Below are 22,601 nucleotides of genomic sequence, written 5' to 3' on the forward strand. Positions count from 1 at the left end.
CTGCTTTCAAACTGAGGGGGGGAGGACAGTGCATCACCGAGTGCAGTCCAATCCAGACACCGGCAACTAGATCACAAGATGCTGCCGAGACGAGACAAGCCAAGGAGCCTCAGTGTTCCTTGCAAAATCTCAGGATAAACAAACTCTTCACAGCAGTAAGCATTTGAAACAGGCTTCAGTGGAGGGAACAAGAAACCCGATATGGCCTTCCTAAAACCCCAGAGGGACGTAACTTCCGGGTTTCCTTGGAAGCAGTGAACTGGACTCACTCAAATGCCAGATCCCTCCAGATTTGCTAAGTGGAGTGAGTGCAGACAGAAAAAAAGGGGGAGGAAAAAAGCAGGGGGAGGAAAAAGAACGGATACAAAGAGGAGCAAAGGGTGCGGGAACCACTTCTTCCAGCCTTGCAGGTTCAAGAACACATAAGACGCTGGAGTCCAACTGGTGGCCTGTGGGCTGGATCCATCAGCCACCGGTCTTGTCTGGCATCTGACAGCCTTCCCGAACTTTAGCCAAGCCATGGGAAAAGGTTTTCTGAGTCACAATCACAAGAAAAATGCATCCAGCTTCTAAGAAGTGGGTGCTTTGCACACTTCAGCATGGGCCCCAAGAAGACAGAAGATGGCCACCCCGGCTTCAAAATGAACGTTATCCCAGCAGGGAGGGCTGCCTGCCTAGAAATGAGCTCCGGAGAGCTCCCAGCAGCGGTGGCCCCCACCAGCTCGAAATTGGGGGGGGGGGATTAATTCCTCATGGACCAGCACGGACCGGCACTCAACTCCTCACGGACCGGTGGTTGAGAAACACTGGTCTGCACTGACTGGCAGCAGCATTCCAGGGTTGCAGACCAAGAGGAGGTTTTTCCCAGCCCTAATCTGGAGCAGTGTTCCCTCTAACAGGGATTCCCAGAGGTTGCTGACTACAACTCCCAGCATCCCCAGCTGCAATGGCATTTGCTTGGGGACGCTGGGAATTGTAGCCAACAACCTCTGGGAATCCCTCTATGTTGCCATGGCCTGATCCCAGGACCTTCTGCATGCAAAGTACTGTATGTGTTCCATAAATGAAATTACAGGACCCTCCCAGAGGACAAAGGGGACCTCTGTGTCCACTGGCAGTGGGCCATCACGTTTTCTGTGGCTGCATTAGTGCCTCCTGAAGCAAACACAAACCGTGTGAGTGGCAGATGTGTCTCCCAGGCCTGGGAGCGCTGACAAGTGCACCTCCTTGCTCATTTCTCAAGCATAAGGACAAGACAATGTAAGAAGAGCCCTGTGGGATCAGGCCCAAGGAGGCCCATCTAGCCCAACATCCTGTTTCCCAAGGTGGCCCACCAGATGCCTCTGGGGCACCCACAGGCAAGAGGGGAGGGCATGCTGCCCTCTCTCCTGCTGCTGCTGCTCCCCTGCAACTGGGATTGAGAGGCATCTTGCTTGTGAGGCTGGAGGTGGCCTGTAGCCCACAGACTAGTAGCCACTGACAGACCTGTCCTCCATGGATTTATCTAAATCCTAAAAGCCAAGCAGGCTATTGGCTGTCACCACATCCTGCATCCTATCCAGAAGTGAGGAGCCAGAGATGGGGTTTACAATGTCCCCAGTCCAAAGCGCACACACACACACTTTCTTTGAAGCCACAAAGGAGGGTTCCCTAACAAGAGAGATTTGCTTGGGATTAGCATCCTTGGATTATTCATGGCCTGGGACCAGCAATCCAAGAGGGGATGATCTTTCACAGATTAGAAGGTGCTTTATCCGGGGGGGGGGGCAGGCCTAGAGAAGGCCCAGCATGGCAGAAAGGCAGCATGTAAGTGTAGGAAAGAAGCAAACTGGACAAGGAGAGTTTTGCAAGCCTGCAGCTCAAGAAGTAATATCTCAGAGGTTCTTCAGAAGGTGTTAGCTGCAACCTCAGTAGGCCCAGTGAATGAAAGCAGTGAAGTTGTAGGTTTCTGACTGCTGTGAATCCAGGTTCTTCAGGCCGAGAATGAAGTGGGGGTTCCAGGAACTGCAGGGATGGGGGGGAAATATGTAGGAGCTTTGTAGGTCTACCTAATGAAGCTCCCTGGTGGAATGCCTAGTAAGTTTAGGAAGTAACTGAGCCATTTATTCTGTTTGAAAAACCTGGCCCTAGGCAAACTCTCCTTCCCAGAGATTCTTGCAGGAACACCCTGCCAATGAAAACGTTACTCACCCCTAGACTGAAGAAAGCTACAGCAGCCGGGGGTCTCCCTCACAGCCCTACAGAAGTCTGCCTGCACTAACAGTGTCTGTCTCAGCAAAAACTGTCTCGGTTTTTGCAAAGCATTAACAGCTCAAGTCGCCTGGACCCGCAGCCAGTGGAGAAGAACATGAGGTCCCACCTTGAAGAGGCAGGAGCAGCAACTGGGCCAGCTGTGCAGGCCTGACTGGCTCCAGATGCCTGGGAGGCTGCTCGGGAAAGGGATCTGCCTCCCCCCACCCCCCCAGCTCAGGACTGCCTGCCTGTTTTTCTGAGAAGTTACTTCCTTGTTCTCGCCAATAAAGAAACTTGAACAAGGAGGAAGGAGTGCAAGCAAGCAAGCTTTCGCTGCTCAATCACTTGACTGATGACATCCAGATGGAGAACAGAGCGGGAGGTCCTCCAGCCACTACAGATGGAATCAACACTGCAGCTGCCCTTGCTTTCACTTAGGACTAGGTTTAAGAGCCTAAGGGCCTTGCTGGATCACCCCACGGAGGGTCCATCTAGGCCCCCATCCTCTTCCCAACCACGCCCAATTGAAGCGTTCACAAGCCCTGACAGCAATCAGGAGCTGGCGGCTTACCCCCTGTGCAGCAACATAGGGGAACTCCTCAGAGTTGCTGCTGGTGAAATAAAAGAAGCCTGCAAGGCTGACTCTTCCTTTCCTGTGTTATTGTCTTTGACTTCTGCACTTTGGCTGAGACAGCAGGGCTGAGGGCTGCCACAAAGCTGCTTCCTTTGACATCCAGGTGAGCCACAACAAGGGGGAGATTCCTCCAGCCACAGCAAATTGCCAAAGGCAGCTCAGAGAGAGCAGATCTCCCTCTCTGCCTCAGAGTCCAGAGTCCAACCGAAACGCGATGGAGGCTTGTAAGCCACCATTTCCCTGGATGCCTACAGAAAACAAACGTCGTCTCCAGGCCAGAAAGCTGAACAAAAAACGTTGTCAGTCTCTGCTTCTCTCCCCCTGACAGAGAGAGGTTTAGGCCGACAGGCTAGTGTTTGTGGGCTAGTACGTGTTGTGTGCTTATTTGCAAGGCGACTCTCTTGCCTCGCAGGCACACCTTGTTCTCCATGTCAGTGCCAAATAATTGCCACCTGCTTGCTTGGTATTCGGCATCACTCGTTCTTACGTAAGCTTATGGGTGGCATTGCAGGAAAGGCCACTTTTGTTTAAGCAGGACATGGCATACATACAATTATTTTTAATATAAAAATTTTTCCCCTTGCACAGTCATTGAACTAAATGCATATTTCAAGTTTCTAGGTGCTCACAAGGACCAGGCACAGGGGATTTTTCCAGATCTGCGCTAGGAGGCACCTAATCCTTGTTAAAAGAACTTATAAGGACTGAGAAGGATGGGAAATAATCCAGCCCTTTAACCACCATGCCTGCAAATAACTAATCCATAATAAGTCACCTCAGGACCCTCAGGAGTGAAATCCGCTCTCGGCTGCTACTTTCTAAACAGATATCCACACACAGGGTTACAAGGCTGGAAAGATCCCAGGCAGGGTCACCTGGGCATCTGGAAGATTTCAGATGTGTAGAAAGTGGAACACTTGCAGAGCTTAGCACAGGGATGAAAACAGGGAGCTGCCTCTTAGTATTTTGATCTTCATGTCCTACTTGAGATTTCTTGGAGCATCTGGCTGGACAGTGGTGGAAACAAGTTGCTGGATAAGGAGGTTCTGGTTATATATTCATACTAATGCTAGCACCTATTGTCCATTGTGGGCACAGTGGTTCCAACTTGACAGGGCAGTCACGTTTGCTGGGTTGGTTATGTTGGTGCTGACTGAAGCAAACGCATCACTTGTGAATGGCACAGGAGACCTCAGCCAATATCAAGCATCAGAGTCGCAGCCCAGAGATCCCCCCCATGTGCTTAAGGGCACCCATCTGTTGTCCACACTTTAAAGGTTTGCTCAGAAAACATTGGTGTAGCATCCAAGTACCCATAATAAGCACAATTGTCAGGAAACATGCAGAGCTGACTTCGGTCCAGTCCCCAGTCCTTGGATGTAAGTAGCTGTTCAATGGGCGCTATGCTCAGCCCTAGAGTGGGCTGCATTTTCTGCAGTGGTTAGCTTCTAGATTCTAGGAAAACTCTTCAGGAATTATTCCTGCTACTCAGTTCAAGGACTCCATTTTTACAAAAGTAGTCTGGGATCCGAAGAGTCCCATGAACAAGTAGGAAGTGCTTCCATGAGAGCACGAGAAGTGGAGAGGAATTCCTATTTTTCTGCTAGCAGCATTCCCTCACACTGAACCAAATGCTACGCTGGAGTCAATAAAACAGGTTGGGTTTTTTGGGGGGGGGGGCACAAGGACTACACAGCAAAGCACACACACACACACACCTGCAAAGAGTCCTAATTTATTTATGTAGCCATCTGGATGTTTACTGTAGCTCCACAACGCAGAACACACTGCACCTTATCACACAGATTCCACTTCACAGTCCACCAGGAAATTACAGCCATACTTTTTGTTATGCAAAAAAGCAGAGGAGCCAGAAAACAGTAGGTGTCTCCTACGGACTGCTTGAACTTTATGTTTAAGCAAAAGCAAGTGCCATACAAGCTGCCTAAACTTGGCTTCAGCCAGCCTGAGAGCAAGAACAAGAGCTGCAAGGGCTGCCCGATCTCAGCTCTGGAGAAAAACAGCCACATTCAACCAGTCTGGGTGTCAGGCACCGGAAACACCTAAAAACACAAAGTCCATAACTTCTGAGACTTCCAGGCAGAAAACACCAACCATGATAGGAAAGTTAAGCAGAGCCACAACATGACACAACAGCCCCTGGCAGGGAAGTGCAGCTTCCTCTGAACAAGTAGAACAAGGCAGCTGGTTAACAGACCACGACAACATGCTCGCTTAGCCCTCAGCAAGCATGGGGTAAGATACAGGAGCCAGCAGCGTGGCTGAATACCTGACTACTCTTTTCAAATAAACCCGTGTAGGAAGGAGGAGCAAGAAATGGCTGACCCCAGTCAAAACAAGGAGACCTGGGAGGGGGCCATTGTTTTGCTCCTCTGCAGAGATGACATGAAAGCAAAAGGTTCAACATTTATGCCACCTTAAGAATCTCTGAGGCTGAACAGAAGCATCTACGTTTAAAAATAACATCTAGATCTTTTTTCCAAGCCCTCTATCCATAATTCATCTAAGCCTGAGCAGAGATTCAGCTGGCATAACTGATTCCAGATCGACCTCTTCGTTCTCACCTGGGCAGGATTTTTTCCTCCCTAAATCCAGGGCAGTGACCTGCTGACGGACTCACACACTGCCATGTACTTCCCCAGCACGAGCTTGTCCGCAGTCCAGCAGAGGAAGACTTTCACCTCCGGCAGTGACTAAGAGCCTGATCACGCAGAAAACACAGCAAAAACCCCAAAGAGGAGACTGCCGAGCTCAGGCAGACCCGTCCAGCTCTTTCAAAATGTCTCTTGAGCCTCTGCTTAGATGACTCTCGGGTGATGTAAACAGAAAGGCATGCAGAGCAGTAGGCGATATGCAAATGTGCCTGGGAAATCCCCCTCCAGCTCCACCAATCCTCACTCAGCTCTCCATCTCTGAGATTCTCAGCACAGGATGCAGCCAACTCACCGAAGAGGCTCCTTACGGAGCGCCACAAGGCCTGGACAGGTTGGCGGATTCTAAGCAGCGGACTGAAGAGGCCACACGGCTTCGCAACTTAAGAGAGAAACAGCATCTCTCTGCTTGTATGCAAAGAGCATTTGTCCCCAAACACAACCCCAAAACCCCATTAAAAAGAACAGTGTGAAGCGGAATGGCCACCTAATACCATCCTGAGAAAATCCATCAAGCCAGGGCAGGCTCTCCTCCTGCCCTTCAACACACAATCATGTTTGGGGGGGGGCAGAGAAGGAAACTAGGCCACAGTAGGGAGACCGGTTGCTTGGGCCCTTACACAGCTGAAGTATCTTCTTCAGAATCTGAAATATTTCCCAAGCTCCAGTGGTAAATGTACACAAACTTTCAAGTTACGCAGAAAAGTTCATCAGACAGAACCCATGAACTTATTCACTCTTAAAAACATTTTCTTATTACAATTTGTTATTTAAACAGCATTTTCAATGTGCTGGTTATAAAAAAAAAAAAGACAAGGCAATGTCCAATAAAATATGGCACATGCTTGATTTTTGCCTCTTTTCATAATAGCCATTAGCAGAACAGGCAAGAAATGTTCTTAATTGTAATGTTTAGGACTTAGATGTTCCTTCCTCACTGAGGAACATCAGAGCACTCTGCATACACCATCTCAGTAACCCTTACTGTTATATATATATATATATATATATATATATATATATATATATATAAAATACATTTCTTGTGCTCATGTTGCAGCCAGGGCTGAGAGGACAGTCAGCTGGCTAGAGCTGTGAACTGGAAGTACCTAGTTTCAAATGCTGCTTCAGCCACAAACTCACTAGATAAGTTTAGGTAAGCCATTAGCTCCCTGTCTGTGATCTGAAGCCAGCCATACAGGGCTGCTGCAAGGGTTCACGAGATAAGGTACATGAAGCGCACTGAACACTTTGCAAAAGCATCATTCCCAGCATGTCTTCAGAAGAAGCCACCTTCAACTGAGTCAGATCACTTATCTATATAACTCACTGTTGTCTCTCTGCTTGGCAGCAGCTCTTTCAGGCAAAGGAGCCTTTCCCAGCCCTGGGCCCTGAGCTGCTACTGGGTATCGAACCTGGGACCTTCTGCAACCAAAGCATTTGCTCTACTACTGAACAACTGGCCCTCCCTTGGCCAAGTGAAGAAAGGTCTTTAGTTTAACTCACTTGTTTAGCATTTTCTCTGTAAGTTTATTAACACACTATCTCCGGTAAGGTAAAGGTAAAGTGTGCTGTCAAGTCGACATTGACTCCTGGCGCCCACAGAGCCCTGTGAGTGTCTTTGGTAGAATACAGGAGGGGTTGACCATTGCCTCCTCCTGCGCAGTATGAAATGAGGCATTTCTGCATCTTCCTATAGTGCTGCTGCCTGAAATAGTACCAGCAGGGATTCAAACCAGCAGCATTCTGCTTGTTAGTCAAGCATTTCCCCGCTGAGCCATTAGGTGGCTGGTCTCTCTGGGAGACATTAAAATATCAGGGAGATTTGGTCTGCAACTTTAGGAGCCTAGGAAGCTGCCTTATATGAAGTCAGGCCATTGATCCATCTAGCTCAGTACTGTCTACACAGACTGGCAGCAGCGCACCAGGGTTTCAGGCAGGGGTCTCTCCCAGCTCACTCTGAAGATGCTGCCAGGGAGAGAACCTGCGACCATCAGCATGTAAGTCCTACAGCAGAGTAGCATCAGGACATCCTAAAATGACGCCATTCCAAAAGGCCACCGGAATGCACGGAATTTCCAAGTGGCTGTTCATTCTTTATGGTCAGATGCACAGTGTCAGCCTAGTGGGTGAGGAACAGAGGAAGCTGTCTTCTCCCAAGTCTACTCTGACTGGCAGCAGCTCCCCAAGGTTTCAGGCAGAAGTGTTTCCCAGCCCTACCTGGAGCTGCTGCTGGGGCCTGAAGCTGGGGCCTTCTGCGTGCAAAGCAGGGGCTCTCCCCCCCCCACTGAGCCATGGCCCCACCTCCATAAGGAGCCCTAGGGGGTATATCGGAAGCTGCCTTCTACCGAGTCAGACCCTGGGTCCCTCTAGCTCCGGCTTGCCTACCCTGACTGGCAGCAGCGGCTCTCCCAGGTTCCAGGCAGGAGTCTCTCTCCCAGTCCCCGCCTTGATGCTGCCGCCAGGGACTGAACCAGCCGGGGCTTTCAGCCTGCCGCCCCCAGACCTCCCCAACCCCTCCACAGGGCTGCAGCCCCACCAGCTCTGGGCCCCCCCCCACCCTCCATCTCTGCTCCGCAGAGGGCAGCCGCCCCTGGTCGAGAAGGCCTCTAGCCTGGCCTGCACGGAGCAGCACGGGGGGGGGCATTTCCCTGCCTGCACCCCCCCCCCACGAGAAGACAACAGCCTCCCCCTCCCTGTGATGAGGATTAAGAACTAGTAATTTAAAATTAAGGATAGGAATCGGTTCTGCTCCTGTTGGGGGGGGCTGTTTTCCCCTCCCCCAAGCCCCTCCTCCCTCCCCAGCCCAGCCCCCCTCACCTGTGGGCAGCGGCGGAGAGGGAAAGGGGGAAGGAGGCGGCGGCAATGGCGGCGCAGGCCCGCGGGCGGCTCCCCGGCCCATGGCGGCTCCCCCCTCCCCGAGCGCCGGCTCTGCCACCGTCCCCAGCGCCCCCGTCGCGTCTGTCCTCTCCTCGTACAGCCACCCAGCCGCCGGGCCTGGCCTAGCCGGGCCGGAAGCGGCGCTGCGTGCGCGCCCGCGCGCGGAACGCCGGGACTTGTAGTTCTCGTCTCTCGGCAGTCTCATTCCCTGGGACGGCAGGGGGACTACAGCTCCCACAGGGCCGCTCTCCCTCCCCCCTCCTGGTGACGGGGGGGACTTCCGATCGCCTTGGCTCGGCTTCCGCCTCCGAGGCCGCTCTAGCCGCGGCGGGTGTCACTCAGAGAGCTGCGCGGCCGCAGGTCGGCGCCCATTGGTCGCGCCTGGGGGGTGGCACCGGCTCGGCCAATCAAGGCCCTCGAGGAGGAGGAGGGTGTGAGGCCAAGAGGAAGTGTGGCGCGGCGGGGGCATACCGGCCAATCGCAGGGAAGTCTAAGGGTTGCGAGAGGAGATTGGTTCAAACGCAGGAGATGCGCGAGAAGGCGATTGGCTGCTGCCGTGGTCAAATGCCGGCCAATAGGGAACCGCGGAGAGGATATAAAAGAGGGGAGCGTGCCGCGTGACGTTCTTTTTCGCGCTGCTCTTCCGATAGGTTAGTCTGGGGTGTCTTTTCTCAAACTCTTGGCCGGCTGGGGGCTCTCGTGTTTCATGGTTGTTTGCTTGCTTTGTTATATTCTCCTTCCGATTATGGTAGAGCTTAAAGGGTCTCTTAAAGCCACGTTTAAGCAGACGTGTATTCGTATTGGATTAATAGTATTAATAATATTCACCCCATCCTTATTTCAGGCGGCTCAGAGCAAACGTCTGGGTTCATTTTGTTAGTTTCGACCCAAGGCATAAATCTTGATTCTGTCTACTGAACAGACGGAACTCAACGTGCAATTAACTTATAAGACTCTGCAGGGTTCTACAAATAGCAGTTTGGGCTTGTTCAGCGAGCATTGCAAGGAGCGGGTGGTGTATACAGGTTGATTGGCGTTCACATGCATTTGAACCAGGGATCTACAGCTTTGGGCTTGAGAGGCAGGTTTTCTGTCATTTGCACTGGGATATTTATTTTTCATATTTATATACTGCCTGACATGTCCGTACCTAGGTGGTGTATAAAGTTAAAACCGATTCAATTACTTCATTACTTAGAATACATTCTCTAAAAATATTTAATAGCCTGGGAAAACAAGTATGTCTTAAGGGTCTTTTTGAAAACAGGCGGAGATGGAGAACATCTCTGGTTTGACAGGGACTGCATTCCAGAGCCCTGGGGCAGCCACAGAAAAGGTCCAGTTTTTGGAGTAGCCACCAAACGAGCTGGTGGGTAGCCATAACCGGACCCCCCAGATGATTTTAATAGGCGGGAGTTGTTCATGACAAAGGAGGCACTATCTTAAATACCTTGGATATGGAGATGGTTTGAAACTGGGAGCCTTTCCTGCTGCTTAGAAAGGATTCCTGCTGTTTTTTTCCTTCTCAAAAATGGCAATGGAATTTCAATGTGGTGGTGCTGCTGCTGCGGTGTCCTGCTTGTCAGATGTCTTGGAACACCACTAGTGAACTAGCAAGTGGGTTTGTAGGTGCCTGATTTGAACTAGCTAGCCAACTACTTGAGGTGCACCTTTGCTGCCTGGCTTAATGTTTTGTTAAAGTATTGACAGTTTTCTCTCTCTTTCTGTCTAGATGCATTTGCTGTTACCAGATGACTCAGTTTTGTAGAGGTGAGCCTAAGATGTGATTTCAGAAAACAAGGGTGGGGTGATTTGCGCATAGCTCCCAATACCAGCCAATGATGAGCTCTTTTAAATTTCTGACACCTCGTATGAAAACTGGTTGCAGTTCTTGATTATGGACATGAGCTGAGGCTTGGGAGTCTGCTTCAAGGGCGGCTGTTAACAGGACACTCTTAAGTCCTTTGTTTCTGTCTGATTAGAAAACAAAATATGTGACTAGCACTTAATGCTGTTTTCCCCCCTTCAGGAGGCTTGTGGGAACAAGAGATGACAACTTTCGTCAGAATCAAACTGCCTGACTGTCTTACTGAATTGGACAAAGTGAGATGGTAGGTTACTCTAGACTACTTTAGGAGAGCTAAGTAACCATTAAGGTGAGAACCCACCCTGGAGCAGAAGCACAACACTTGTATCAAATGCCATGCTGTTCAAACTTGTACCTGTGGCTGCCATGTTAAAAGTTATAAATCTGTTAACACTTCCTAACTAGATGAGGCGGGGGTGGGTGGGTGGGTGGGCGGGCAGGTGCAGAACCTGATGTAGCTGTGCCTCTCTCTTTTCCCTGCCGTGGTTGCCTCTCTAGTCTCACCCCATCTTTAAATTGAGCTGAGAAGAGGCAGCCATGATGGGGTGAGTGGAGAGAGAGGCACAACTGTGGCCAGTTCTGTGCTGGCTTGCTCCAGCCTCCAACACAGCCAACAAAACCGACTCTTGTTTCACAGTAGCTGCCATTTTCCAAAATGGCTGTTAATGGGCTTAGGATCCAAACTGGCAAGGACCCAAAGAACCATGGCGAGGGCAAGTCATTTCAACCCACACCATTGGCAGCCAACTGGCACTGTGTCCTGGTAATGTATGGAATGTGCCAATAAAGTGCTGGAAAGGTCCAAAAGGGCAGTGCCCCATCCCTCCCTGTTCGATCTCGCCCCTCCTTTTTTGCCAGAGCCAACCGCTCTGCACAGCTTAGCCTGCATTGTGCCTCAGTCCACAGAGTGATGGTGGCCACTGGCAAAGAGTTGTATGTGACCATTCCTGTTGGGGCTGTATTAATGGCACTTTGGCCACAAACAGCTCCCTGCTGGAGCATGCCCATTGCAGCTGGGATAGCTGCCTGGCCTGGCTCATCAAATGGATGACAGGATCCAGATTAATGAGGTACCAGTTGGCATTGTTAGAAGACCCAGAAGTTGAATTACAAGTGGCCACCAGCTTAAACCCCGCCTCGTACTTACCGGATGCTCATACTGAGAGGAGGGGAACCCACAACTGTCAGACACTGTTACAACAAACTTGGGCAGCCAGACCTGACCTACAGACCATACCATTGAAAAATGCAGATCTACAGTGGTTCACGGACGGATCTTCCTTTGTGGAGGAAGGGATAAGAAAGGCAGGATACGCAGTAGTGAGCCTAGTGGACACTATTGAGGCACAACCATTGCCCACGGAAACATCAGCCGAATTGGCAGAATTAATAGCAGTAACCAGAGCTTGTGAGATGGCAGAGGGGCAGACCCTGAATCTATACTCAGATTCCAAATATGTACATAATATGGCACATGCCTATGCAGCGTTGCACCACGAGCGAGGCATGTTGGACTCAAAGGGGAATCCAGTGAAGTACCAACACCAAATCCAAAAATTTATGGATGCAATACAGAAACCTAAGAAATTGGCTTTTATGCATTGCAAAGGACACCAGAAAGGAGGGGGTGAGGTTGAAAGAGGAAACCAGAGAGCAGATGCAGTGGCAAAGCAAGCGGCCCGTTCAGCTGAAATGATTATGGTATCACTCATTCCGGACCTAGCAGCTACAGAAGAGGATAGGGAATATGGAATGGAGGATGTAAAGCTGGCCGAAGCAATGGGGGCCAAGAAGCAAGATGGGAAGTGGTTACTCAAAGGGGGGAAAACATTAGTCCCCAAGGAACACGTTCCAAAATTGGTGGAGGGCTTACATGAGGGGACACACATGGGAGCTGAAGCAATGTATGAACTTATTCGGAAAAAGTACTATGCACCAAATTTATCTGCCTACACCCGCCAGATTGCCAGGAAATGCATTGAGTGTGCCAAAGTTAACCCCAATACCCGGCCCCAAGGGCAGGCAGGGCAAGTAGCGATGGGGGTAGGATCCATGGACATCATACAAGTAGACTTTACAGAAATGGTCCGGCAAGGACCTTATAAATACCTTCTGGTCATAGTATGCACTCTGACTGGCTGGGTAGAGGCGAAACCGTGTAAAGCAGAAAGTGCCCAAGCAATGGTCAAATATCTACTCAATGACCATCTACCCAACCACGGACTGCCTACACAAATCAACTCAGATAATGGAGGGGCATTCGTCAGCAAAGCCGTACAGGACGTTTCCAGAGCTTTGGGAATACAATGGAAACTCCATTCAGCCTGGAACCCCCAGAGTTCAGCGAAGGTGGAAAGAATGAACAGGACAATCAAAGATCATCTGGCAAAATTAATAGAACTCACACAAATGAATTGGGTAGCTCTCCTGCCATACGTGCTATACAAAATAAGAAACACCCCAAGAGGGAAAGAGAAGCTAACCCCATTTGAGGCCATGTATGGGAGGGCATCACCCATTCTCCGCATGGGAACTGGGGATCACCCCCCGTCAACAGCACAGTGGGCCAAGGTATTACATGATGTCTGGGGCTCCCTACAGAAGAATATTCCCATTCCCATTGTAGATCCTGTACACTCCTACGAAGTAGGAGAATGGGTATGGGTAAAGAAATGGAAGGTGGAACCTTTGAGGCCTAGGTGGGGAGGTCCATATCAGATTCTGTTAGTCACACCAACTGCTTTGAAATGTGCAGGAATAAAGGCGTGGGTTCATCACACCAGGGTTAAAAGGGCTGAAGCACCGGTTACGTGGACTACACAGAGGATTGGGGAAACAAAGCTGAAGATTTGACGCATACCCTGAGTCTACCCCTTGCTACACCCCACCGGTAACGGGTGCACGTCTTCGCACGGGTCCAGGGTACAACTCAAGATGTCCCTACTGTGAGCCCACCGGAGGCGGCCACTTTACGTACGGACCGCCGCGAAAAGGGGGGGAAATGATTATGTAATTACCCAGATGGTTATATTTCATGAGAATTTTTGGCCATAAGTATAGCAAACCAAAAATGAGAATATCGGGGCAAATGGATTGGAATCGGCTCATAATAACCTTCCTGATCCTGGAAATAAGACTCACATGCTGCATGTCTCACCCAAAGGTTCCAGGGCTTCAGGCTATTATAAGGGCCGCAGAGCTCAAAGACTGCTGGATATGCACCCATGGAGATGCACATTCTGAGGAGAAGATTGCATTAGTGGGAGGACCCATTCCCCTCACATGGTGGAGACAGAAGCCTAAAATCGGTTGGGGCCCTACATGGGTCAGTCATACTGATCTGGCTTGGAGGCCAAACAGGAGGGAAAATAATCACCAAGTCTCCCGATACGAGAGGGAATGGGAAAGGAACTGGTATTCAAAAGGGGTGCCCGAATATGAAATAGAATCTTTTATAGGCCAACATCCCATATGCATACAGAATGATAAAGGCACGGGTCGGCTTTTGGGAGAAATCCCGATTGCCCACTGCGCACATACTTGGCTCTTTGATATGTCAACTGGAGAATTTACACCATTAGCTGATGATCACGGCCCGAAGCAGGAGGAGTGTGATGGCAACGGCCCGGGTGAAGGGAACTACCCCCTTTTACATGGAGGCAGTATGAGGCACACATTTATCACATTGTTCAATTTCACTGAAGGGGCTTGGTTTGAGGAATCAGAGTCATTATGGGGTCATACCCTATATGTGCATGACAGGATGGGCATTCTGATCAATAAAACAAAGGAGAATCATATGACCTGTGATGGTGGGACCTATACGTGGGAATCCCCATTCTGGCAAATTTGGCGCAGCATAGCATGTGCGTACCACAGGGACCCACGCATAACCCATGCATGGTATGGAGGTGGAGCTAATAAGTCTGGAGATTTCCACCTTGACATAGAATGTAAAACAGCACTGAACACAGGAGAGAAGAAGATAAGGGCCCAAAGATGGGGCTCAGGGAATTTCCTGACCATGTTCTTGAATGAACCTGGGATGTATTGGCTTTGTGGGAAGGCAGCCTATAAGGCATTGCCACCAGGATGGAGTGGTAGGTGTGCCCCAGCCTATCTTGCTCCCAAGGTAGAACTACGCCAAACGCTAAATGCATCTGAAACTCTGAATCTGGGTAGCTTTTTGCATCGCGTCCACAGGGACGCCAGTAATCCCCTTGTAGTTCGGAATACCTGGTTCCATCAGACTTGGCGAGTGCTTCTGCCAGGTTTGGGAGTGTATGAATTGGAGCAAGCCGTAAAAAACATCTCCAAGGAAATGGAGCAAACATTTGATGATACTTTGGGGAACTTGATGGAGTTACAGGAGGAGGTGGATTCATTGTCAAAAGTGGTAGTACAAAACCGGAAAGCACTTGATAGTTTGGCTGCTCAGCAAGGAGGTGCTTGTTCACTGATTGGTGAAAAGTGTTGTTACTATGTGAATAACCAAGGGAAAATAGATCAATAGGTGCATCTAAAAATAGAAAATAGATGCAGCTAAACTAAAGGAGTCAATCCAAATCTTCCACAATATCGGGAGGCCTAGGTCTGATTGGGAATTGTGGGATTGGCTCACAGGATGGCTGCCTGACATGTCTTGGTTGAAGTCATTATTTGTTATTTTTCTTGTAGTAGTAATGATTTTGCTTCTGTTACCCTGTCTGATACCGTGCCCATCTAGAGCTTTACAATCTACTATCTCGGCAATAGTTAGAAAGGAAGCCGCACCTCACATAATGGCATTGTATACAAACTTACCTCAGCAGGAGGAGCCATAAATGGCTCCTAAGGGGGGAGATGTGAGCTGAGAAGTGCCTTTCCCCCCCTAATCTTGTTGTATTGTAGCTGCTTTGTTCTCAAGGAATGAGGAAGTGCTTTCTGTTAATTGTCTCAGTCTTCATTCTGTAAAATCGAAACTGCATGCATATGCAAGAATGTATACGATGTGTAACAATGTGATTGGTCCCCAGTTGACGCCCAACCATGTAACTATGCCAAAGTATAAAAACTTGAAACAAAGGCAGCTGCGCGCGACTCTCTGATCAGGCCGTGAGGCACAGAGGGGCGCCACCAGCGCTGGTTTGGTTAATAAAGGTGAATTTGCTTCCTTCAGCTATCCTTGTCGCCTGGTTTATGGGTCTGGGAAACACTTCCCCAGGTAACAAAGACACAAGAGCTGTATTCATGCCTTTGGCCTCTTAACGCCAGGAGATGCTGCTTGCCTTCCCCCAAGCAAGGATAGAGCTGGTCTGGTGGCAGCAAGCATGACATGTCCCCTTAGCTAAGCAGGGTCCACCCTGGTTGCATTTGAATGGGAGACTTGATGTGTGAGCACTGGAAGATACTCCCCTCAGGGGCTACTCTGGGAAGAGCAGAAGGTTCAAAGTTCCCTCCCTGGCAGCATCTCCAAGATAGGACTGCTGAGAGAGACTCCTACCTGCATCCTTGTAGAAGCTGCTGCCTGTCTGTGTACTGAGCTAGGTGGACCAATGGTCTGACTCAGTATATGGCAGCTTCCTATGATAGGAGGCACACTGCAAACTCTGGGCTAGAATCTGCTTTGCTGAACAGCAGCAAAACTTGAAATAGTTTCTTTGGCTGAATTGTGTCTGCTGCTGTTTGTATTGTTGACTCAGTGTGATACGGTAAAATGGGAGGCAACTAGCAGTGGTGTGGAGCACACACACCCATAGCTTATGTGCAGAGCACATGGTTGCTCAAGGATGAATCCACTCCTGCCACTAGAGCACTGCTTTGCACAGTTGGTCCTTGGGTTCAGCTAAGTTGACACTGACTCAACGGCGCAATTTTACCTTTACTTAAAAGGTGTTCATTTTACATGCTGTATAAACAAGGCTTTCCAATAGCCAGAAGTATATTGACTGAAATTGACTAGGAGATCCATCATTTCTAAGCAAAGTAAGTAACAAATAGTGCGGGAGCATATACAATGATTTGGAAACCCATGGGTTTTTTGTGATGAAAGCAAACCACTTACGTAATTATCTTCAGAATACCTCTAAAAACAAGAAACAAAACATGTTGGCAGTTTGAGAATCTGCTCTGTTCTTTATAATCTCCTTAAAATACAAAGTTAATTTTTTAGGTATTTTATAATGGAAAAGCAATACTCATGTCTGTTAAACCAACAGACAAGGTAATTAACCACAGGCAGTGATTGAACTCCTGTTAACATAAAAATAGAATTCAACATCAGAGGTTTGGGGGCTGGGTTGCGTGTTGTGGAAACCCAGCTAGCTGATCATGACATGTCCCTAGTTAAGGTTTTGAGGCTGTTTGACGTGCATAAGTTTTAGTATAGTTTTCAGTTTGTGTTTTTTTTGTGTTTCAGATTTTCAGAGCCACTTAAATATTGTTGAGACTGTTGTTCATTGATTAGCAATGGAAGGTGTTTCCCACCCTGAAGTTCATGGAGCTAAAGTAGCAAGATACGAAAATAACTACTCACTTTGTATCATCTGTCAGAGTGACAAAGGCCTTGGTAGAGAAGCCTGTTGCTATATCCTATGAAAAATTACTGAGCTTTATCTGGGAGCATGCTCAGTGTGGAGACAAAAGTTTTCCTGAGATTAGTAGGCGCCTCAGATGTCACATGGCAAGATCTTCAAGCAATAGGATGTTCGTGGCATAGAAAATGTTATCAAGAGACTGTTCATACCAAAATGCTCAAACGTGCCAAAGAACGATATGAAAAAAAGATAAGATCAAATCCTGAGGAAGACCCAATACTGTCAAGCAGTACCTTCACTCAATCATCACCTTACAAGAGGGAATTGTGCTTCTTTTGTGAGACTGGGCTGGGTTACAAGAACCCCTTGCACTTAGTTGCTACAGAAAATGCTGGTCAGTCACTTAAAGATGCAGTTGAAAGAAGTGGGAATGAGAAACTGCTTGTCAAACTTTGTACATCCATTGATCCTCAAGAAGCACATGCTGTTGACATTAAATACCACAAACGGTGCTGGGCAACACATAACAAATGTCAATCGCTCATCACTCAACCAACAAAAACCAAGCAAGGCAAATGAAGTGGCAGCTGAAATTGAATTCCTTCATCACACATTGTTGGATGGAAATATAGTCCCCATGGCTAATCTTCAAGAGGTATACACAGGAATCCTTATGGCAAAGTGGACAGCCATCCCCGCAGCAAAGAAATAAAGCAACTTATACAGCGCGATATACCAAGTGTAGAATTCCATAAACCAAAATGAGTGAATGAATCAGAACGTGTTTCTATCAAAATTTCAAAAGATACTACAATTCAGTTAGCAGAAGAGAGCAACACTGATGGAAATGATGACATGAAAATACTCTATGATGCTGCTAAGATTCTACGAAAACTTATTGCCAAAGCAGAGAGATGAGGGTATTCTGGTTCACTTAGAAGTTACAGATGAGAACGTTCCAAGTGAATTGTATAGCTTCTTCTGTTGAGTTCTCAAGGGACCAAACACAAGCCTATCCACAGAAAAAAAAGACTGAAGTCAAACTCATGCCATGAGTTTAGCTCAGACTACAGTGTCTTTGTTTCTGTCCCAGGACAAAGAGGATGCTTGTGACAACATGAAGATCCAGAGGACCGGGAGCTTAGAACAGGGCTGCTCAACTTCAGCCGTCCTGCAGATGTTGGCCTAGAACTCCGATAATTCCTGGGAATTTTATTTATTTATTTATTTATTTATTTGATTGCTATGCCGCCCTTCCAAAAATGGATTATGGGAGTTGTCTTCCAAAAACAGCTGGGGGGCCAAAGTTGAGCAGGCCTGCACTAGAGGAAGACAATGCAGATCTCTAGGAAGAAGCAAATTAATACACATAATAATGTGGTGCACCAAAGTGCAAAAACCCCCAACATTTTATTATGAATATTTTTATATGTTGTAATATTTATTAGGTGTAAGGTAATACATTTTTGTCAAAAAAACCCACCACTGTGAAACTTGTAGTAAAAGTCATTTATGCCAAATGTTCATCTACTGCTTAATTATTCATTAACAAATTTCACAGATCAGCATGACGGTCAGAGCATATTCTCAGACTGGCAACATGTGTTTTCTTATTCTTGGAGGTATTTTGAAGAAAACTGTGAAGGTGGTTTGCTCTCATTACAAAAATCCCACAGCACTGCATGCTCCTTTACTAAAGTGTTTGCTTTTTTTAAACCACTTTTATCAGGTTTAAGCCAATAAACACATTTGTTGTCTGCTTTGCTTAGAAATTAATTTGCTGGAATACTTCTAAACTGACATAATTCCCTAGCATGTGGATCTCTTGGGGTTTTTTTAAGGCCCTGAAAACCAACATCTTTGCACACCCAAAGAACTGCCTGTTAGGAAATCCATATTATGTAGGTAAAAAAACCTCACCTTTCACCCATTCAGTCAGCATGTGGAAGGTAATCAGCCTTGGCCTGCTGACTTTCCACAGGTTCCATGGAAGGCAGGGAGGGGGCTCGTTTTTCTTTCTTTCTCTGGTCTGTGATCAAAATAAAGATTCGTTCACCTCCCATCCTCTGGGGACCCAATTTTTGAGAACTGGGCTACTTCATGAACCAATACATATTTAGAAGTGGGGGGGTTTCTGAAATACTTTGACATGGAAAAATGGTTGATGGTATCCACAGAAGAAGAGGGACGTATGTGGCTGTTTTGTTTAGTTGAATATGTTTAGCACCCACAAGGCAGGCAAGCATCATTTAAAAAATCGTTTATTTAAGAGGAACAGAAAACTATAAACAGCCAGCATTTGGGGAGAGGGAGTACATGTAACACTGTGAAGTAGTTCAGGAGCTGGACAGGCCTCTGTTGTGAGCTGGCAGTCAAAGCCCAGGTAGAGGACAGACCCCCAGCTGGAGTCTGCTTCTCTTGCAAAACGGGGGTTGCAGAAGCCAAGCTGCCAATGCCAGGGGCAAGAGCAGGGGGCCAGCAGGCCTAGTGGCCTTCCTAAAGTAAAATACAAAGACCTCAGTCCAACTGACATACTACACACACTGCACATGACTGCTTTCCCCTGGCGGACAGGTGTACGGTACAAGTGACAGTTGAAGCTAAAGAGGGCTGTGGACACATGACATGCACGCTGGCTTTTGTCCAAGATGTCCTTGCTCAGATTGACAGCTTGTCCTTTGGAAACGTAGGGAACAGAGAGAAAATTCAAGGAAGAAGAGCCTTAGTAAAAGAACAGCGTTTCAAATCAAAGTGCCAGCCACACCGAAAGGGGGACAGGGAATTTGCACAAAGGAAGAAAGCCCAGTAAGTAGCAGGTCTATAGATAGCACTTTGTGTGCAAAACACAGGTACATTCTCGATTCTGAGCAGCAGCAGGGGCCGGCCGGAGGGCACAGGACTGTGGCTTACTCTGGCTGCGCTGTGAGCTTATGCGCTTCTGGCCCGTAGAGTCTAGAATCCACCAGCACACTCCAGCTGAGCCCAGGGAGGGAGCTGCAGATGGCGACACTCCTCAGTGAGTCTCCCACTGTTTCCTCGGCTGCAGTGGGCCAGGAGAGATGCAAAAGCTGTGCCTCCCCAGCAGCGGAGGGGGCAAGGAGCAGGACACAAACCTCAAGAGAGTCCCTGAGTCCATCTTTTGGCTTCAGTCCACTGCCATTTACTCCCATGAGGCAAACAAGGTGCTGGAAAAGAGCCCCCCCCCACCAAGAACCACCACAGAAGAAACCCAAAGAAATGCTTATAAAACCAAAGGAGACAAACGGCATGAGAAGGAGGAGTATTTCAAATAAACAGCAGCAAAAAACTGTTAAGTGCTAAGCCAACCTGCCACCCAACACACAGCAGTTAAGACTCTGAAATGAACCAGCCGAACCAAGGGGCAGAGAGAGGGGAGGACAGCAACGCCCCCCCTCCCTTTTTGGAGTTCGACTTGATGTCCACAGACAACCCATCGGCATGGCATCCATCACAAGCATCAGCTAAGCTGGTGGGCAAGCCCGTCTCCCTCTGCCCCCAATTTTTAAAGGGGGGGGTCTTTAAAGTGGGAGAGGGGTGGGAGGGTCTGGTACAGAACAGTCGTGGAGCTGAGCCAAGACTGCGGGCGGGGATCAGGGATCAAAGGGGTGACGATAACGGGGAGCTCCGGGTCCAAGGCAGTTGCTGCTGCCGACAAGAGCAGCCCAGAGCAACGAGGATGGCGCCTTCCTTCTACAAGTGCCCCTGGACAGCATGGGAGTTGCACCCACGTCCACACAACTCCCACACCTTCCAGGGGCCGCCATGCCGACTGCTCTCATAGGCTTGGTCCCTTATTCTGTTCCATGTTTCCCGCCCCACCCAGTGGCCTGGTTTCCACTCCTCATCCACCTGATTTTTATGCTTTCCTTTCCTGGCCAGCTCAGCCACCCCTGGCTGCCTAGAAAGATGCCGCCACGGCCCGTCCTCTCCTTCGCTTCTCCCTTCTCGCCTGGACAGACAGACACAAAGAGACACAACAGTTTCTGCAGGAGGTGGGGAAGGTCAGAAGGCGGCACACGCGGAGTCAGCAGGGCATGTGGGACGCCCGTGGCAAGTCTCTGTCCAAGGGGCGCTGCCCTGGTCCTGACACCGGACAGAGCCCACATTTTAGGATCTGCAGCAGCCTGTGCCTTTCACCTCCTTTCTGACGTAGTCGTGGAGCTTAAACCTGGGCTCGTTGGGCAGTTTCATGGATCTGTGCTTCAGCTCCCTGCAAGCAAAACACAAAAAGAGTTTGAGAGACCCAGCTTCCCAGTCTCGGCGGCCCGCAAGCTGGTATTTTTCCACTTGCAAGAAGCAAGAAAGAATCACTTCACAGTCAGGCCGCCAAATGGTTAGCAAACAGACATAGACAGATGCTGCTGGTAGCTTTTGTGGATTCAGCTGCAAGGCTGCCTTATTTTGCTTGAATCCAAAGGCCATAATGGAGGGCAAAGCCGTTTGGAAAGAGGTATCCTTTGGACTGATGGTTAGATGGTAATCTGTCAGAGATGCTGGAATACTCTGTGTGTGCGGGGGGCGGGGGAGAATAATGTTATAATCATCAACATTGGTCTCCTCCTCACTACGTTCTTTTCCCCACCCACTGGCAGGCCTCCTGCAGGTAAATGTACTGCGATGACTGCAATATGTTTGTGAATGAGCATGATAAACGATGAGAAATAGCTGCATTTTCAACACCCCTTGATGTAAAAGGGGTATCAGCCATAGGCTATGTTGAAAAAGCTTAAAATGGCTTGCTTCCATGGTGGTCCACAAAAGCTTCCAATGATGCTGCAGTGGTCCACATAAGACCAGGGTGGGGGTGGACCAGAAGACACGCAAGGCCCCTTCCCATTCTACGATTCTGTGGTCATTTATGTCCCCAGCCCATTGTGCCTTTTAGTCCACGGGCTAGATAGGGCCAATGGTACCAAACAGAGGATCAAGCCATGTTTATACCACTGAGGATCCAGTGAGTGTGGGGGGAGGGGCAGTGGACGTGGTACGGGGCGGTAGCTGCCTCCCCCCCCGCCACGATCATCTGCGTGCCGTTTGCCTCATGGATGGGCCCGTCCCACCCCAAAGCCCATAGTTCCACCTGCTTTGAGTGAAAGTCAAAATGAATCCACTTACTTGGCAACGGCCGTGAACGCCAAGTCAACATTCAACCCGTTCTTGGCACTGGTCTCCATAAAGGGCACTCCATATTCCTGCACAACAAGATGGTATTCAGTACCCACCTTTCCCTTGCATTAACTCTCTCTTTGTAGGCAGACCTGCCCTTATGACTGGGTTGGGGTCACCGAGCTACACTTGAATAGCCAAATAAAGGGGTTCTGTGTAGGAATGCCGGTTACTGGTGATCCCCGACAAGCCAGTTAGCCTCTTTGAGAAGGCTTCCCACAAAATGACCACAACGAATTGGAGTTGCTGTCAGAATCTGAACTTTACAAGACGGCTAAGATTCTGTTGGAAGTAGTAGCAGAAGGAAGCGTTGCAACTAAAGATGGCAAAAGTGGCTTGCTCTCCAATACTCCTGAACTGGAGATGCTAATTTAGTGTGTCAATATTTACCCCACCTTTCTGTACAGAATTTTCCCAAGAAAGCAACCGACATTCAAATAAGGAATACACTAATATAAACCTAAAGAGGACGCAAACACAGCAAGTAGAACAAGTTCCAGACAGAACCCTCAAAACATCTCAAAACAAAACAAATCCATCGGACAAACAGAGCTGTTTTTATCCTGAGACACTCTCTGTGCAGTAACCGAAGGACATAACAGCTCGAGGATAGA

At 48.7% G+C, this 22,601-nt stretch overlaps 4 protein-coding genes and 1 non-coding gene across 9 annotated transcripts in view; 3 read left to right on the forward strand and 2 right to left on the reverse strand.

The window, feature by feature from the left end:
* Positions 1 to 8,631, reverse strand: part of TRAF7 (TNF receptor associated factor 7) — a 34,769-nt gene extending 26,138 nt beyond the window's left edge. Inside the window, exon 1 of one of the 2 annotated variants that reach the window (XM_053276010.1) lies at positions 8,359 to 8,631. The gene's annotated coding sequence lies outside the window, so the exon portion shown is untranslated. Of the gene's footprint in view, positions 1 to 5,451; positions 5,672 to 8,358 lie in introns of those variants that run through there. The other variant, XM_053276011.1, reaches the window with a different exon arrangement.
* Positions 8,632 to 9,042: 411 nt separating this feature from the next.
* LOC128336399 (endogenous retroviral envelope protein HEMO-like) lies at positions 9,043 to 15,442 on the forward strand. 2 transcript variants are annotated; one of them, XM_053275947.1, is made up of 4 exons: positions 9,043 to 9,068; positions 10,151 to 10,188; positions 10,448 to 10,529; positions 13,041 to 15,442. In XM_053275947.1, exon 4 carries the CDS (start codon positions 13,320 to 13,322, stop codon positions 14,796 to 14,798), a length of 1,479 nt encoding a protein of 492 aa, XP_053131922.1. In that variant the 5' UTR covers positions 9,043 to 9,068; positions 10,151 to 10,188; positions 10,448 to 10,529; positions 13,041 to 13,319; the 3' UTR covers positions 14,799 to 15,442. The 2 variants fall into 2 exon arrangements, with proteins under 2 accessions (XP_053131922.1, XP_053131923.1); XM_053275948.1 differs by having other exon boundaries at positions 9,051 to 9,068; positions 13,069 to 15,442.
* LOC128336869 (small nucleolar RNA SNORD60) lies at positions 10,252 to 10,335 on the forward strand. The gene has a single exon (XR_008312109.1). It is a non-coding gene; the product is annotated as a small nucleolar RNA SNORD60 (small nucleolar RNA).
* On the forward strand, positions 10,738 to 13,138 carry LOC128336563 (uncharacterized). The gene has a single exon (XM_053276439.1). It carries the CDS (start codon positions 11,333 to 11,335, stop codon positions 13,136 to 13,138), a length of 1,806 nt encoding a protein of 601 aa, XP_053132414.1. The 5' UTR covers positions 10,738 to 11,332.
* Positions 15,443 to 19,045: 3,603 nt separating the features above from the next.
* Positions 19,046 to 22,601, reverse strand: part of RAB26 (RAB26, member RAS oncogene family) — an 86,179-nt gene continuing 82,623 nt past the window's right edge. For all 3 annotated transcript variants that reach the window (XM_053275950.1, XM_053275951.1, XM_053275949.1), the window contains exons 8-9: positions 21,937 to 22,013; positions 19,046 to 21,031 (exon numbers count right to left, since the gene is read on the reverse strand). In XM_053275950.1, coding sequence (XP_053131925.1) covers positions 20,929 to 21,031; positions 21,937 to 22,013 — 180 coding nt within the window. In that variant the 3' untranslated portion in view covers positions 19,046 to 20,928. The remainder of the gene's footprint in view (positions 21,032 to 21,936; positions 22,014 to 22,601) is intronic.

Source organism: Hemicordylus capensis, chromosome 13 (assembly GCF_027244095.1).
Source record: "Hemicordylus capensis ecotype Gifberg chromosome 13, rHemCap1.1.pri, whole genome shotgun sequence".
Classification (NCBI taxonomy): domain Eukaryota; kingdom Metazoa; phylum Chordata; class Lepidosauria; order Squamata; family Cordylidae; genus Hemicordylus; species Hemicordylus capensis.

Excerpts from the sequence above, each read along its gene's own strand:
- LOC128336399 (XM_053275947.1), top strand. The coding sequence starts at position 13,320 with ATGAGAATTTTTGGCCATAAGTATAGCAAACCAAAAATGAGAATATCG.
- LOC128336563 (XM_053276439.1), top strand. The coding sequence starts at position 11,333 with ATGACAGGATCCAGATTAATGAGGTACCAGTTGGCATTGTTAGAAGAC.